This window comes from Aedes aegypti, chromosome 3 (assembly GCF_002204515.2).
Source record: "Aedes aegypti strain LVP_AGWG chromosome 3, AaegL5.0 Primary Assembly, whole genome shotgun sequence".
Classification (NCBI taxonomy): Eukaryota; Metazoa; Arthropoda; class Insecta; order Diptera; family Culicidae; genus Aedes; species Aedes aegypti.
In genome coordinates this window covers 29,896,266-29,911,037 of record NC_035109.1, presented here as the reverse complement: position 1 = coordinate 29,911,037, position 14,772 = coordinate 29,896,266, and the positions used below count along the sequence as shown (strand labels likewise).

The following is a 14,772-nucleotide window of genomic DNA, read 5'->3' as shown; positions in this document are numbered from 1 at the left end:
ATCCAAATCCAATCCAAATCCAATCCAAATCCAATCCAAATCCAATCCAAATCCAATCCAAATCCAATCCAAATCCAATCCAAATCCAATCCAAATCCAATCCAAATCCAATCCAAATCCAATCCAAATCCAATCCAAATCCAATCCAAATCCAATCCAAATCCAATCCAAATCCAATCCAAATCCAATCCAATCCAAATCCAATCCAAATCCAATCCAAATCCAATCCAAATCCAATCCAAATCCAATCCAAATCCAATCCAAATCCAATCCAATCCAAATCCAAATCCAATCCAAATCCAATCCAAATCCAATCCAAATCCAATCCAAATCCAATCCAAATCCAATCCAAATCCAATCCAAATCCAATCCAAATCCAATCCAAATCCAATCCAAATCCAATCCAAATCCAATCCAAATCCAATCCAAATCCAATCCAAATCCAATCCAAATCCAATCCAAATCCAATCCAAATCCAATCCAAATCCAATCCAAATCCAATCCAAATCCAATCCAAATCCAATCCAAATCCAATCCAAATCCAATCCAAATCCAATCCAAATCCAATCCAAATCCAATCCAAATCCAATCCAAATCCAATCCAAATCCAATCCAAATCCAATCCAAATCCAAATCCAATCCAAATCCAATCCAAATCCAATCCAAATCCAATCCAAATCCAATCCAAATCCAATCCAAATCCAATCCAAATCCAATCCAAATCCAATCCAAATCCAATCCAAATCCAATCCAAATCCAATCCAAATCCAATCCAAATCCAATCCAAATCCAATCCAATCCAAATCCAATCCATCCAATCCATCCAAATCCAATCCAAATCCAATCCAAAATGCCAAATCCAATCCAAATCCAATCCAAATCCAATCCAATCCAATCCAAACCAATCCAAATCCAATCCAAATCCAATCCAAATCCAATTAATCCAATCCAAACCAATCCAAATCCAATCCAATCCAATCCAAATCCAATCCAAATCCAAGCCAAATCCAATCCAATCCAATCCAACCACATCATCCACATCAAATTTCAGTCCAACAAAAATACAAATGCAGTTCGATCATTGGAAAGTGTGGACTAATTAATCTTTCAATTAGCGACCCCGATAATCAAACTGATTGTAAACGAAAATCGGTCTCCGTTACAGCCTGTCTCCGTACCGTGTCTGTAAGCGAAATTAACCTTCAATTATCTCCTCGGTAGATCAGTGGCACGGCAATAGTCGAAATGTCGGCCACCGCATGCCGATTGGCATCCACAAGTCTACTTCGATCTGTACAAAGTGGTAAAAACGGCTTGCCGGATTGACCAACGGAGAAAGAGAGGTGCGAAGATCAAACCGACAGAAGAAAATATCAACAAACAGTTAACGATCGAGTGATTGGGAGAAAAAAATGACGATGATCGGCACAATTATGGCGCAAATTGAGAAGGGGCCGACAGTGGCAAAAACTGGAGTTGTTTACCATTTTTTTAAATCGCAAAATTGCAGATGTTTTACTTGATTAGAAACGGTTTAAATCCGAAATCGCAGTAACCCAGTTGATCGCTATCGGCATCATTTGGCAGCTGTCACCATGGTTACAACGAAGAGAAGTTCAGGCCTACCAACAAAAACGCGATGCGTTTCATAACCGCAATCACAACTGCGACGATGCGATGCGCACTGGATTATCTTTCCAAGTTGCGGTTTAGTTTAAAACCCACACACACACGCATCATTGCCTAGCTACGGCGTCATCGTCTTGGTAATTGTTTACGGTGGTCTAGTCAATGGCCGACACGTGGAGAATGATTGCGCAAATGCTCTTTGCTCTTCGCGGAGTGTGGGTTGGGTTTAACCTTTCACCGATGCGCTGCGCGGCATAAAGATGGTTTACTAAACGCACCCCTTTCGAATTTTCTCATAAAATGAGATTCAAGATGAACCGTGTAAATCCTACAAATCGTGATTGTTCGTCCATTGCGTGAAACGAGATTATAAATGATTAAATTTGATGAGCTGTAAAACCCATCAATCGTCCGTGAGCTCCAGGCTCCGAGGAGGATACTTTCTCCTGCAATTACTCGCATTTTTAACGAACCAGTACAATAACATGGCCCCGAAAGTGGGACCAACTGCTGGGTTAGATAATTTTGGCGGTGTTCCGTCAGAGGGACGACACCAGCCGGGCTTATCTAACCTCCGGCGAGGCGCAACGCGAGCAGATGGCTCACAGCTAGGGCTCCCTCATAACACCTATCGAACGCGCTCCAATCAAGTCAGCCGTGAAATTTGACGCTTTCCGCCTGTCATTGGCACTGACAGCCGCAACTGTCATTGTTTTTTGTTCGCTTCACACTGCTTGCTTTGATGAGCGTCGGTGAGACGGTTTGGATTGATTAGTTTCACCATGATAGGAGGAATTCTTCGTTTTTTTGAAACACAATGAGCCGTCCCACGCGCTCATCGCAGTCGCCCGATTACAAACGTTTAATTGATAAATCATAACAACAACACCAAACAAGCAATGCAAAGCGAGCGAAAATGCAGAAATTGCACCAACTGTCATGTAAGTCAGCAGCTTTTTTTGCGGCGAAATTCGCACGGTCCTGGAGCCATCTTCATTATGGAAATTTTTGACACGGAATGAACGGATTCCCACGATGGCAAAACGGTTCCCAGCACCGCAGACGTGGGCGTAGACGTAGATGGAGGCGGTCCCGATGTTCGCATATCTCGATATCGAAATCAAGTTGTGCCATGCGTCTGCACCTCTTCGTTTAAGTCTTTGGCGCAGCTACTTTCGCTTTCGCAAAGCCTACTTGCACTTTTGCGAAGCACGGATTGCGCACAGCTTGGCAGATTGCTGCGATTGATTGCGCACGATGCCCGCGCATACTTTGTTGCTAATGAGGGTGAGTTTTGAGGTTAGAATTTGTTTTGTTTTTCAATAAAAATAAGGAATTGGCTCTGGAATTTCGTCTGATTGGCAGGTACCGGAATAGTTCGAGTTTTTTTTTACAGCTATGCGCCCAGCTAATTGCGAAACGGGTGTTGGTGCATGCGAAGACTTGCACTGGACTGGAACGAACGTTGATGCGATCGATCGATTCCGATTGGTTTTGACCTGACCGCGTTTAATTACCATAGGTGAATAAAACCACCGGTCAGTTGAAGAGCGGCAGTTTGTAGTGATTTGGAAATTGTAGTGTGAACATCGCGAGCTATTGGATACGAGTTTTTCTTACGAAATCGATCGATTGAAGGAGGGTGCTAGTGATCTACCTAGGAAGAATCATGGGTGGAATCGTTTCGCGAGTGTTCCGCGGTCCGGACTCTCAGTGTGGCAAATGTCAACGCAGCTGTTGCGTCTGCCTGGACACTAACATGGAGTTGACGCAGCGACGGTTGCTACGGCTGGAGGCACGGGAGCGGCGGCGAAGTATGGCACTAACCTTGGGATTGGGATTGACCGATGAAGAGGAAGAAGAAGAGATTGCATTGCAAGAAGCGGCAGCTCGAGCATTGCGGCGTCAGCTTACGATCAGAAGAACTCGACCAACTACGACGAGAAGACGTCAGCAACAACAGCCTCAACAGCAGCAGCAACAACAACAACAACAACAGCAAGACGAACCTGAAGAAGAGCAGGAGGAACAAGAGCAACCTGCACAACGACCCGCTGCGAGACGGCGTCAACAGCCTCAGCAACAGGAACAGGAGGAAGAACAGGAACAACCGGCGCAACCGCGACAACGTCCAGCGCAAAGACGCCGTCAACAGCCTCAACCTGAGCAAGAAGAGGAGGAGCCGGAACCGCAGCAGCCACAACGTCGCCAACAAGGTCGTAGAGCTCAGAACCAAGGTGGTCAGAACGAGGAAGAAGAGCAGGAGGAGGAACCACAGCCAGCTCGGCGTCCGGCTCGAACACGAACTCAACGTCGTCAGAACCCACCTCCACCAGAAGAAGAGGAGGAGGAAGAAGAACCTGAGCCGCCACGTCCCAGAAGGACTCAGCGTCGACAGCAAAGACGTCAGGAAAACGAAGAGGAGGAACAGCAGGAAAGCGAAGAGGAGGAACCTAGACGTCCGAGGCGTCGTCCTTCGCAGCGTCGCTCGCAACGCCGCCGTTCAGAAGAGGAAGAAGAAGAGGAATCTGAAGCACGGCGAGCGAGACGTCGCCAGAGACGCGAACGTCGACGTGACGAATCTACCGATGATTCCGAGTTGGAAGATGAACTTCGGCAACTTCGTCTACAGCGCCGCAGGGAACAGCGTATGCGCGAGCAATTCGAACGAGACCTGCTTCTGAAAGAGAACATCTGCCGCAATGAGTCGTTCCGATGTCATCCTCCGCCACCGCCGCCGCCAGTAGCCGTCCAGCCGCAGCCCCGTGAACAGGAACCTCCGGTCGCTCGTGGTCCGAACGTCCGTCGAATGGTCGCTTGTTACGAACTGATGCGTTCCGACGTGAGCGAGTGCGAATCGCAGTCGATGCAGAATCTACTGAATCGCGTCGATAGTCACCCCATGCGTGACTCCCTTCGTCGTAAAGAACGTTGCTGTAATGATCTTGTTTCCATTTCGCATAACCTTGAGAAAGAGATCGCAAACTAATCATCAATCTTTATCTTTCAATTGCAGGACTCGCCCCTATCGTCCAAGGTCGCCCTATTCAACAATGTCACCAAAAGCCATATCCAGTCGCAAATAGCGAACCCCTTCTCGGAATCCCAAGGCGAACGCGGCATGCAGAGACTGAAGATCAGCAAAGAGGAATACGGCAGGTAGGTTCTGACCTTTCCCACGGCCAACGCTCTCCTCTTTTATGACCAACTGACCAACTAACCAACCTCGCTTTCACTCTCATTGTCTATTCTCCTTCCCTCTCTGTTTCGTGTGTGGCACGCGTCGTGCGCTCATAAAATAAAACAAAAACAAACCTTGCTAACGCTTGACTAACCCCGGCGCGCGAAGAAATCGCATGCGATCAAAGGCGGCTGACGTCGACCGACGGAGAACTTCTGCCGCCGCCGCCCATGGCCTACTAGTCCAGTATCATAGGCGATCGTTATCGCATGCCGTCGTGGCGCCACTACCAGAGTGCATCGCATTGCATCGTTGCCCAGTAACCTCGCTCTGCAGCAACAAAAAAAATTCTCGTTCAAGTGAGGAGAACGTCTGCCGCTTTGCCTCCACAATGCATCTCATTATCGCGCCTCCTTTTGGCTCTTCGACGTAGTAATTAACCACTTAGCGAAAACCGCAAAACCAAATCGCAATAGCAACTGCTTTAGAAAGAATTTTCCATTCAGTATGAGTTCATTTTGATTACACCATTCAGATATAATTGCGTTAGATTTCTCATATTGGCAACTATGTATGTATAGGTTGTGCGCAGTCGCAGGGAAAGAACGCTTGAACAGTATTTTAGTCGCACTTCTCTCCCGTATGAGAACTGTCAAACTAATCCTAGTCACAGCGCACCAGTCCATCAGTTTAGTAAAAGTATGAGCTTTCTCTTCCCGTTTCCGCGCGCTTGTTCTGTTTAGGCTAAGCGATTGTATTATTTTGTGTATTTCGTAGCTTTGTAATCGTTAGATTGTAATAAAATATAACCGTAGTTTGATAAGCTTAAAATTTTGTTTTTATGGCTATTGTTTGCTATTCTTCGTTATTATTGAAATAGTAAAGCATGACACATCTGTCATATTAGACAAAGGCTGTCAAATTAGTAACGCAGAATCAAGCAATAGGCCTTTTCATGTGACAGATCCGTCTATGCATTTGTTTACATCGGTGGAGGACCGGTGCTAACACGGGCCTATCATTTTCATAGAAAAACTGTCAAAGTGCTTCCCGATCAGCTGATTTGACACGTCATGTGAATAGGCCTATCAATTATCCTAATTTGCGTATAAATTTTGATAGCTTAAAAAAGAAAAGTTACCATCAAAAGTTATAAAAACGGAATATGAAAGGAAGTAAATATGGCAATTTTTTTAATCTACTTCGCAGACGTTACGGAACCTTACAAAGTTTGTTATTCTTATCTGTTGAGTGCTGACAAAGAATTTTCTTTTTTAAACTTCTTGTTTTTCATGCATCTATCCATGACGATTCTATTTGCGATCGCTTTTTCACGACCGAAATACCAATCAACGTTTTAATGAATATTTATTAGCTCTTTGTAAGGTATTTTAAATAATTAAGACGATCCTGATGTCCCTAAAACCTATGGGGACATTTGCAATCTTTCTAAGTTTTAGAGCTGTTAAGCTATTAGTAAAATTAATCAAATATTTGGCTGGGATCTGACAGCAGTTCAAACATTTGTTTGACACTATCAAAATTACTAAAGGGTCAAACAAAAAATTGACGGCTGTCAGATCCCAGCCAAATCTAACAATTCCTGCTGTTATTCCTGAAGAAATCCATGGATAATACATATTTCATAAGCTCATGCAGATAAAACTAGGGTAGTTTACTAAAAGAATTTTGAAAGCCATTTGTGAGGCAAATCAAAAACTATTTCAGGTGAAACAAGTGAAGAGCCTTTAGAAATAATGTGGAAATTTTTTTTAAACATTTTTCAAAGAACTATCCTGGAGGAATTCCTAGAATAAATCCAGAGAGCATCCCTAAATGATAACCCAAGAGGAAGACATCCTTAAGTAGTTATTTTAGAAATCCAAGAAGATGTTCCGTTCAAAACCCCTCAAGATTTTTTTTAGATATCACAAAAGATGATTTATAAAAATCCCTGCAGAAATTTCATAAAATCTTTGTAGAGAAAGTACTTTCGAAATCCATCAAGAAATTCCTGTAGAAATAATTTTGAATATCCCAAAGGGAACGCCACCTGGAATCCCTGGAGAATTTATTTTAGGAATCCCTCTAGGAGTTCTTTAGCAAATCCTTGGAGATCTCTTTGGACTCCCTGAAGCAATTATTAAGGAATCCCTGGAGAAATTCTTTTAAAAATCTTCAAAGAATTTTTTTAATGAATTCCATAGGAAGTTTCTTTGGAAATCTCTGTGAAAATATCTTTAGGAATCCCTGGAAAAAAAATACTTCAAAAATACTTGAGAAATCCCTACATAAATATTTCAAAAATCGCTTCAGTATTCCTTGAAACTATTTAAGAATTCATGGGGAAATGTGTTTAACAATTCCTGGAGGGATTCTTTTAGGAACTCCTGAGTGAGTTGTTTGGAAACCACTGAAGAAACTTCTTTAGAAATTCCTTTAAGAATCCCTGTAGAAATACTATATGAATGTTCGTATGATAACTTTTAAGAATGTCCTAAAGAATTTCAGGAATTAAAAATCTATGGTGAAATTTGAGAAAGTATCACTAAAAGAACCATAGAAAACATCCCTGAATGAACTCTCGACAGGAAGAAATCCTTAAGGAGCTTTTTTAGAAATCCCAGTAGAAATAGCGTAGTAGAACTCACTGGAGAAAAACTTTTAGGGATCAGAAGACCGGCAGAGGAGTCACGATGATCGCCAATTAATTTTGGAAAAAATCTTTCAGGAATCCTTTAAGGAAACCATTTAGGAATACTTGGAACTTCTCCATGAATCTCTGGTGGAATTCCTTCAGGCAATCTCGAAAGAACTACTTTAGGAATCTCTGGAGCAATTCCATTAGGAATCCCTACAGAAATTCCTTCAATAATATCTGAAGAAAATCTTTGAGAACGAACTGTAGGAATACTTTTTAGTATTTCAGAGGAAATGCCTTTGGGAATCCATGGAGCGATACCTTTAGAAATTCTCGGAGGAATGTCTGCAGGAATTTTATTAGAAAGCTTTGGAGAAGTTCCTTAGGGAATACTTGAAGATTTCTGAGAAATTCTTGAAAAAGTTCTGGAAGAAAATTTATTAAGGAATCCTTGTGGAATTTCTTCAGATATCTCAGAAGAACTTTCGTAGTATGAATCACTGGAAAAGAACCTTTGAGAATCAAAAGGCCGGAAGCACGTTCCACGCTCCTTTCTTCTGTCAGAATGCCGTGGGAGAACAATTATAGAAATCTCTGGATCAATTCCATTGGGAATCCATGCAGATATTAGTTCTAGAACCTTTGGAGAAAATCCTTGCGAAATCCCTCAAGGAAAAACTGTAGGAATACTTTTGTATATCTCAGAGGCTTCCGGGACTTTCTGGGAGAATTTAGGAACCTAGAGGACCAGTCGATTTCTTGTTCAGCAGTGACCTCAAAATATCTGTTTGATTTCTCGATGATTGAACTCTTGAGCGTCCCGCCCGAACAAGGTAGTCCTCGGGTAGACTAGTAGCTAGAAGCAGGTTAGATAATACTCCTCAACATCATCAGAGTTCGGTGACATACTCTAGAGCAGCGTGCTGCCTTTGCCTCTTTGCGAGGAAGCGGAAAAATGCTTAGTAGAGAGGGACATCGAAAATTGAGCCAAGAAGATGCAGCGCAAAATACACCAGAGTCAAAGTCCATCAAAAAAGATTGCTCTCACAAAGAGGCAAAGGCAGCACGCTGCTCTAGAGTATGTCACCGAACTCTGATGATGTTGAGGAGTATTATCTAACCTGCTTCTAGCTACTAGTCTTCTAGTCTTCTAATCTTCTAGTCTTCTAGTCTTCTAGCCTTCCAATCTGCTAGTCTTCTAGTTTTTTAGCCTTCTAGGCTTTTAGTATTTCAGTCTTCTAGCCTTCTAGTCTTCTAATCTCCTTGTCTTCTAGTCTCCTGGTCTTCTGATCTTCTAGTCTTCCTGTCTTCTAGTCTTTTAATCTTCTAGTCTTCTAGTCTTCTACTTAGTCTTTTTGTCTAATCGTCTTCTTGTCCTCTAGTCTTCCAGTCTCCTAGTCTTTTACTCTTCTAATATTCTGGTCAGCTTGTTTTCTAGTCTTCTAATCTTCTAGTCTTTTAGTCGTCTAGTCTTCTTTTCTCCTAGTCTCCTAGAGTTCATGTCTTCTAGTCTTCTAGGCTCCTAGTCTTCTAGTCTTCTAGACTTCTAGCCTGCTAGTCTTCTAATCTTCTAGTCCTCTAGTCTTCTAGTCTTATAATCTTCTTGTCTCCTAGTCTTTTAGTCTTTTAGTCTTCTAGTCTTCTAGCCTTCCAATCTCCTAGTCTTCTCGTCTTTTAGTCTTCCACTATTCTACTCTTCTAGTCTTTTAGTATTCTAGTATTCTAGACTTCTAGTCTTTTAGTCGTCTAGTTTTCCAGTCTTCTTGTCTTCTAGTCTTCTAGGCTGCTAGACTCCTAGTCTTCTAGTCATCTAGTCTTCTAGACGTCTGGTCTTCTATTCTTTTAGACGTCTGGTCTTCCTTGGTAGCCTTGGTAGCCTTCTAGTCTTTTAGACCCCTAGTCTTCCAGTCTTCAAAAATTCTAGTCTACCAGTCTTCTAGTCTTGTAGTCTTCTAGTCTTCTAGATTCCTAGTCTTCTAGTCTTTTAGACTTCTGGTCTTCCAATCTGATAGTCTTCTAGTCTTCTTGTCTTCTAGACTCCTAGTCTTCTAGTCTTCTAGACTCCTAGACTTCTAGTCTTCTAATCTTCTAGTCTTCTAGTCTTCTTTTCTCCTAGTCTCCTTGATTTCTAGTCTTCTAGTCTTCTAGGCTCCTTGTCTTCTAGTCATCTAGTTTTCTAGACTTCTAGCCTGCTAGTCTTCTAATCTTCTAGTCCTCTAGTCTTCTAGTCTTCTAGTCTTCTAACTTTCTTGTCTCCTAGTCTTTTAGTTTTCTAGTCTTCTAGCCTTCTAGCCTTCCAATCTTATTGTCTTCTAATCTTTCAATCTTCTAGTCTTCTAGTCTTTTAGTCTTCTAGTCTTCTAGTCTTCTAATCTTCTAGTCTTCTAGTCGTCTAGTTTTCCAGTCTTCTAGTCTTCTTGTCTTAAAAGTCTCCTAGCCTTCTAATCTTCTAGTCTTCTAGACCCCTAGTCTTCTAGTCTTCAAGACTTGTAGTCTTCCAGTCTTCTAGTCTTCTAGTCTTCTAGTCTCCTAGTCTCCTAGTCTTCTAGTCTTCTAGGCTGCTAGAATCCTAGTCTTCTAGTCACCTAGTCTTCTAGTCTTTCAGTTTTCTAGTCTTGTAGTCTCCTAGTCTTCTAGACTTCTAGTCTTCTAGACTCCTAGTCTTCTAGACTCCTAGTTTTCTAGTCTTTTAGACGTCTAGTCTTCCAATCTGCTAGTCTTCTTGTCTTCTAGATTCCTAGTATTCTAGTCTTCTTGTCTTCTTATCTTCTAGGGTTCTAGTCTTTTAGTCTTCTAGTCTTCTAATCTTCTAGTCTTCTAGTCTTCTAATCTCCTTGTCTTCTAGTCTCCTGGTCTTCTGATCTTCTAGTCTTCCTGTCTTCTAGTCTTTTAATCTTCTAGTCTTCTAGTCTTCTACTTAGTCTTTTTGTCTAATCGTCTTCTTGTCCTCTAGTCTTCCAGTCTCCTAGTCTTTTACTCTTCTAATATTCTGGTCAGCTTGTTTTCTAGTCTTCTAATCTTCTAGTCTTTTAGTCGTCTAGTCTTCTTTTCTCCTAGTCTCCTAGAGTTCATGTCTTCTAGTCTTCTAGGCTCCTTGTCTTCTAGTCATCTAGTTTTCTAGACTTCTAGCCTGCTAGTCTTCTAATCTTCTAGTCCTCTAGTCTTCTAGACTTCTAGCCTGCTAGTCTTCTAATCTTCTAGTCCTCTAGTCTTCTAGTCTTATAATCTTCTTGTCTCCTAGTCTTTTAGTCTTTTAGTCTTCTAGTCTTCTAGCCTTCCAATCTCCTAGTCTTCTCGTCTTTTAGTCTTCCACTATTCTACTCTTCTAGTCTTTTAGTATTCTAGTATTCTAGACTTCTAGTCTTTTAGTCGTCTAGTTTTCCAGTCTTCTTGTCTTCTAGTCTTCTAGGCTGCTAGACTCCTAGTCTTCTAGTCATCTAGTCTTCTAGACGTCTGGTCTTCTATTCTTTTAGACGTCTGGTCTTCCTTGGTAGCCTTGGTAGCCTTCTAGTCTTTTAGACCCCTAGTCTTCCAGTCTTCAAAAATTCTAGTCTACCAGTCTTCTAGTCTTGTAGTCTTCTAGTCTTCTAGATTCCTAGTCTTCTAGTCTTTTAGACTTCTGGTCTTCCAATCTGATAGTCTTCTAGTCTTCTTGTCTTCTAGACTCCTAGTCTTCTAGTCTTCTAGACTCCTAGACTTCTAGTCTTCTAATCTTCTAGTCTTCTAGTCTTCTTTTCTCCTAGTCTCCTTGATTTCTAGTCTTCTAGTCTTCTAGGCTCCTTGTCTTCTAGTCATCTAGTTTTCTAGACTTCTAGCCTGCTAGTCTTCTAATCTTCTAGTCCTCTAGTCTTCTAGTCTTCTAGTCTTCTAACTTTCTTGTCTCCTAGTCTTTTAGTTTTCTAGTCTTCTAGCCTTCTAGCCTTCCAATCTTATTGTCTTCTAATCTTTCAATCTTCTAGTCTTCTAGTATTTTAGTCTTCTAGTCTTCTAGTCTTCTAATCTTCTAGTCTTCTAGTCGTCTAGTTTTCCAGTCTTCTAGTCTTCTTGTCTTAAAAGTCTCCTAGCCTTCTAATCTTCTAGTCTTCTAGACCCCTAGTCTTCTAGTCTTCAAGACTTGTAGTCTTCCAGTCTTCTAGTCTTCTAGTCTTCTAGTCTCCTAGTCTCCTAGTCTTCTAGTCTTCTAGGCTGCTAGAATCCTAGTCTTCTAGTCACCTAGTCTTCTAGTCTTTCAGTTTTCTAGTCTTGTAGTCTCCTAGTCTTCTAGACTTCTAGTCTTCTAGACTCCTAGTCTTCTAGACTCCTAGTTTTCTAGTCTTTTAGACGTCTAGTCTTCCAATCTGCTAGTCTTCTTGTCTTCTAGATTCCTAGTATTCTAGTCTTCTTGTCTTCTTATCTTCTAGGGTTCTAGTCTTTTAGTCTTCTAGTCTTCTAATCTTCTAGTCTTCTAGTCTTCTAATCTCCTTGTCTTCTAGTCTCCTGGTCTTCTGATCTTCTAGTCTTCCTGTCTTCTAGTCTTTTAATCTTCTAGTCTTCTAGTCTTCTACTTAGTCTTTTTGTCTAATCGTCTTCTTGTCCTCTAGTCTTCCAGTCTCCTAGTCTTTTACTCTTCTAATATTCTGGTCAGCTTGTTTTCTAGTCTTCTAATCTTCTAGTCTTTTAGTCGTCTAGTCTTCTTTTCTCCTAGTCTCCTAGAGTTCATGTCTTCTAGTCTTCTAGGCTCCTAGTCTTCTAGTCTTCAAGACTTCTAGCCTGCTAGTCTTCTAATCTTCTAGTCCTCTAGTCTTCTAGTCTTATAATCTTCTTGTCTCCTAGTCTTTTAGTCTTTTAGTCTTCTAGTCTTCTAGCCTTCCAATCTCCTAGTCTTCTCGTCTTTTAGTCTTCCACTATTCTACTCTTCTAGTCTTTTAGTATTCTAGTATTCTAGACTTCTAGTCTTTTAGTCGTCTAGTTTTCCAGTCTTCTTGTCTTCTAGTCTTCTAGGCTGCTAGACTCCTAGTCTTCTAGTCATCTAGTCTTCTAGACGTCTGGTCTTCTATTCTTTTAGACGTCTGGTCTTCCTTGGTAGCCTTGGTAGCCTTCTAGTCTTTTAGACCCCTAGTCTTCCAGTCTTCAAAAATTCTAGTCTACCAGTCTTCTAGTCTTGTAGTCTTCTAGTCTTCTAGATTCCTAGTCTTCTAGTCTTTTAGACTTCTGGTCTTCCAATCTGATAGTCTTCTAGTCTTCTTGTCTTCTAGACTCCTAGTCTTCTAGTCTTCTAGACTCCTAGACTTCTAGTCTTCTAATCTTCTAGTCTTCTAGTCTTCTTTTCTCCTAGTCTCCTTGATTTCTAGTCTTCTAGTCTTCTAGGCTCCTTGTCTTCTAGTCATCTAGTTTTCTAGACTTCTAGCCTGCTAGTCTTCTAATCTTCTAGTCCTCTAGTCTTCTAGTCTTCTAGTCTTCTAACTTTCTTGTCTCCTAGTCTTTTAGTTTTCTAGTCTTCTAGCCTTCTAGCCTTCCAATCTTATTGTCTTCTAATCTTTCAATCTTCTAGTCTTCTAGTCTTTTAGTCTTCTAGTCTTCTAGTCTTCTAATCTTCTAGTCTTCTAGTCGTCTAGTTTTCCAGTCTTCTAGTCTTCTTGTCTTAAAAGTCTCCTAGCCTTCTAATCTTCTAGTCTTCTAGACCCCTAGTCTTCTAGTCTTCAAGACTTGTAGTCTTCCAGTCTTCTAGTCTTCTAGTCTTCTAGTCTCCTAGTCTCCTAGTCTTCTAGTCTTCTAGGCTGCTAGAATCCTAGTCTTCTAGTCACCTAGTCTTCTAGTCTTTCAGTTTTCTAGTCTTGTAGTCTCCTAGTCTTCTAGACTTCTAGTCTTCTAGACTCCTAGTCTTCTAGACTCCTAGTTTTCTAGTCTTTTAGACGTCTAGTCTTCCAATCTGCTAGTCTTCTTGTCTTCTAGATTCCTAGTATTCTAGTCTTCTTGTCTTCTTATCTTCTAGGGTTCTAGTCTTTTAGTCTTCTAGTCTTCTAATCTTCTAGTCTTCTAGTCGTCTAATCCCTCAGTCTTCTAGTCTTCTAGTTTTCTTTTCTCCTAGTCTCCTAGATTTGTAGTCTTTTAGTCTTCTAGTGTCCTAGTCTTCTAGTCTTCCAATCTTCTTGTTTTCTAGACTTCTTGTCTTCTAGTCTTCCAACTTTCTAGTCTTCTAGTCTTCTACACCCTTAGTCTTCTTTTTTTTTTTTTTTTTTTTTTTTTTTTTTAGAAGGTGGTAAATTACATTTACGAACCCACGAGCCATTCCCCCCGGAACTGCCTCTTGGCATTACTTCATGGGGGAGGCTATTGTGCTAACCACTGCACTGCTCCTTGCTTCTTACGCTCCTGTACTTCCCTTGCTCTCTTCGTACTGCTGGCATCACGCCAGGGCCATGTTTCTGCTGCCGCTTCTGTCATTGCTACGTTTCGTTGCTTTGGGGCTGGCATCTCGCCAGAGCCCTGCGCAACTTTTGCGCCTGCTGCTAATCCGCCGATTCTCGAGTTCTCCAGGTTGGACCAGTTGGATGCCGAGGTCGGTCCAGCGATTCCGGTTGGAGGGTAGCTTCCGGTTCACTGGCGCCCCGACGACCCAAAACTGGTGGTTGTCACGATCGCTACTCGGCATAGTCCCCGACGGTGGATCTAGCCTACACCAGCGGAGAGTTCCTAACGTAGGAATGTCTCCCGAAACCGTTAACGTTACGCGTTTGTTCCCGCTTCACTGCTGCTGACCGGTGAAGTGCCGAGGTCGATCCAGCGATTCCGGTTGGAGGATGGCTTCCGGTTCACTGGTGCCCCGACGACTTAAGCCGGTGACTCGCTACGGACTACTCAGAATAGTCCCCGACGGTGGATCTATCCTACTCCGACGAAGATTTCCCCGACGGCGGAAGATCTCCCGAACCGATGCTTTCCGGGCTGATGCCGAGGTCGGTTCTGCGATTCCGGTGGAGAGAAACTTCCGGTTCACAGGCGCCTCGACGACCATTTGCCGGTGCAACTACGCGTTCTACTCAGTTAGTCCCCGACGGTGAACTTAACCTACTCCGAAGCTGACCGGGCAGATGCCGAGGTCGGCCCTGCGATTCCGGTGGAGGGAAACTTCCGGTTCACAGGCGCCCCGACGACCATTTGCCGGAGCTGTTTCGCGATCTACTCGGCTAGTCCCCGGCGGAAGGACATAGCCTACTCCGACGCGATGTTGGTCGGTAAGTGCCGAGGTCGGTCCTGCAATTCCGGTTGGAGGATGACTTCCGGTTTGCAGGCGCCTCGACGACTTATTACCGATATTACGTTACTCCCGCTCTACTCGGTC

The 14,772-nt window shown here is 42.5% G+C and overlaps 1 protein-coding gene across 4 annotated transcripts in view; it reads left to right on the top strand.

Moving 5' to 3' along the window:
- Positions 1-14,772, top strand: part of LOC5570772 (actin-binding Rho-activating protein) — a 63,946-nt gene that overhangs the window by 37,622 nt on the left and 11,552 nt on the right. For 2 of the 4 annotated variants that reach the window (XM_021849431.1, XM_021849433.1), the window contains exon 2: positions 4,646-4,788. In XM_021849431.1, coding sequence (XP_021705123.1) covers positions 4,646-4,788 — 143 coding nt within the window. Of the gene's footprint in view, positions 1-1,030; positions 4,566-4,642; positions 4,789-4,978; positions 5,642-14,772 lie in introns of those variants that run through there. The other 2 variants (XR_002501224.1, XM_021849432.1) reach the window with 2 other exon arrangements.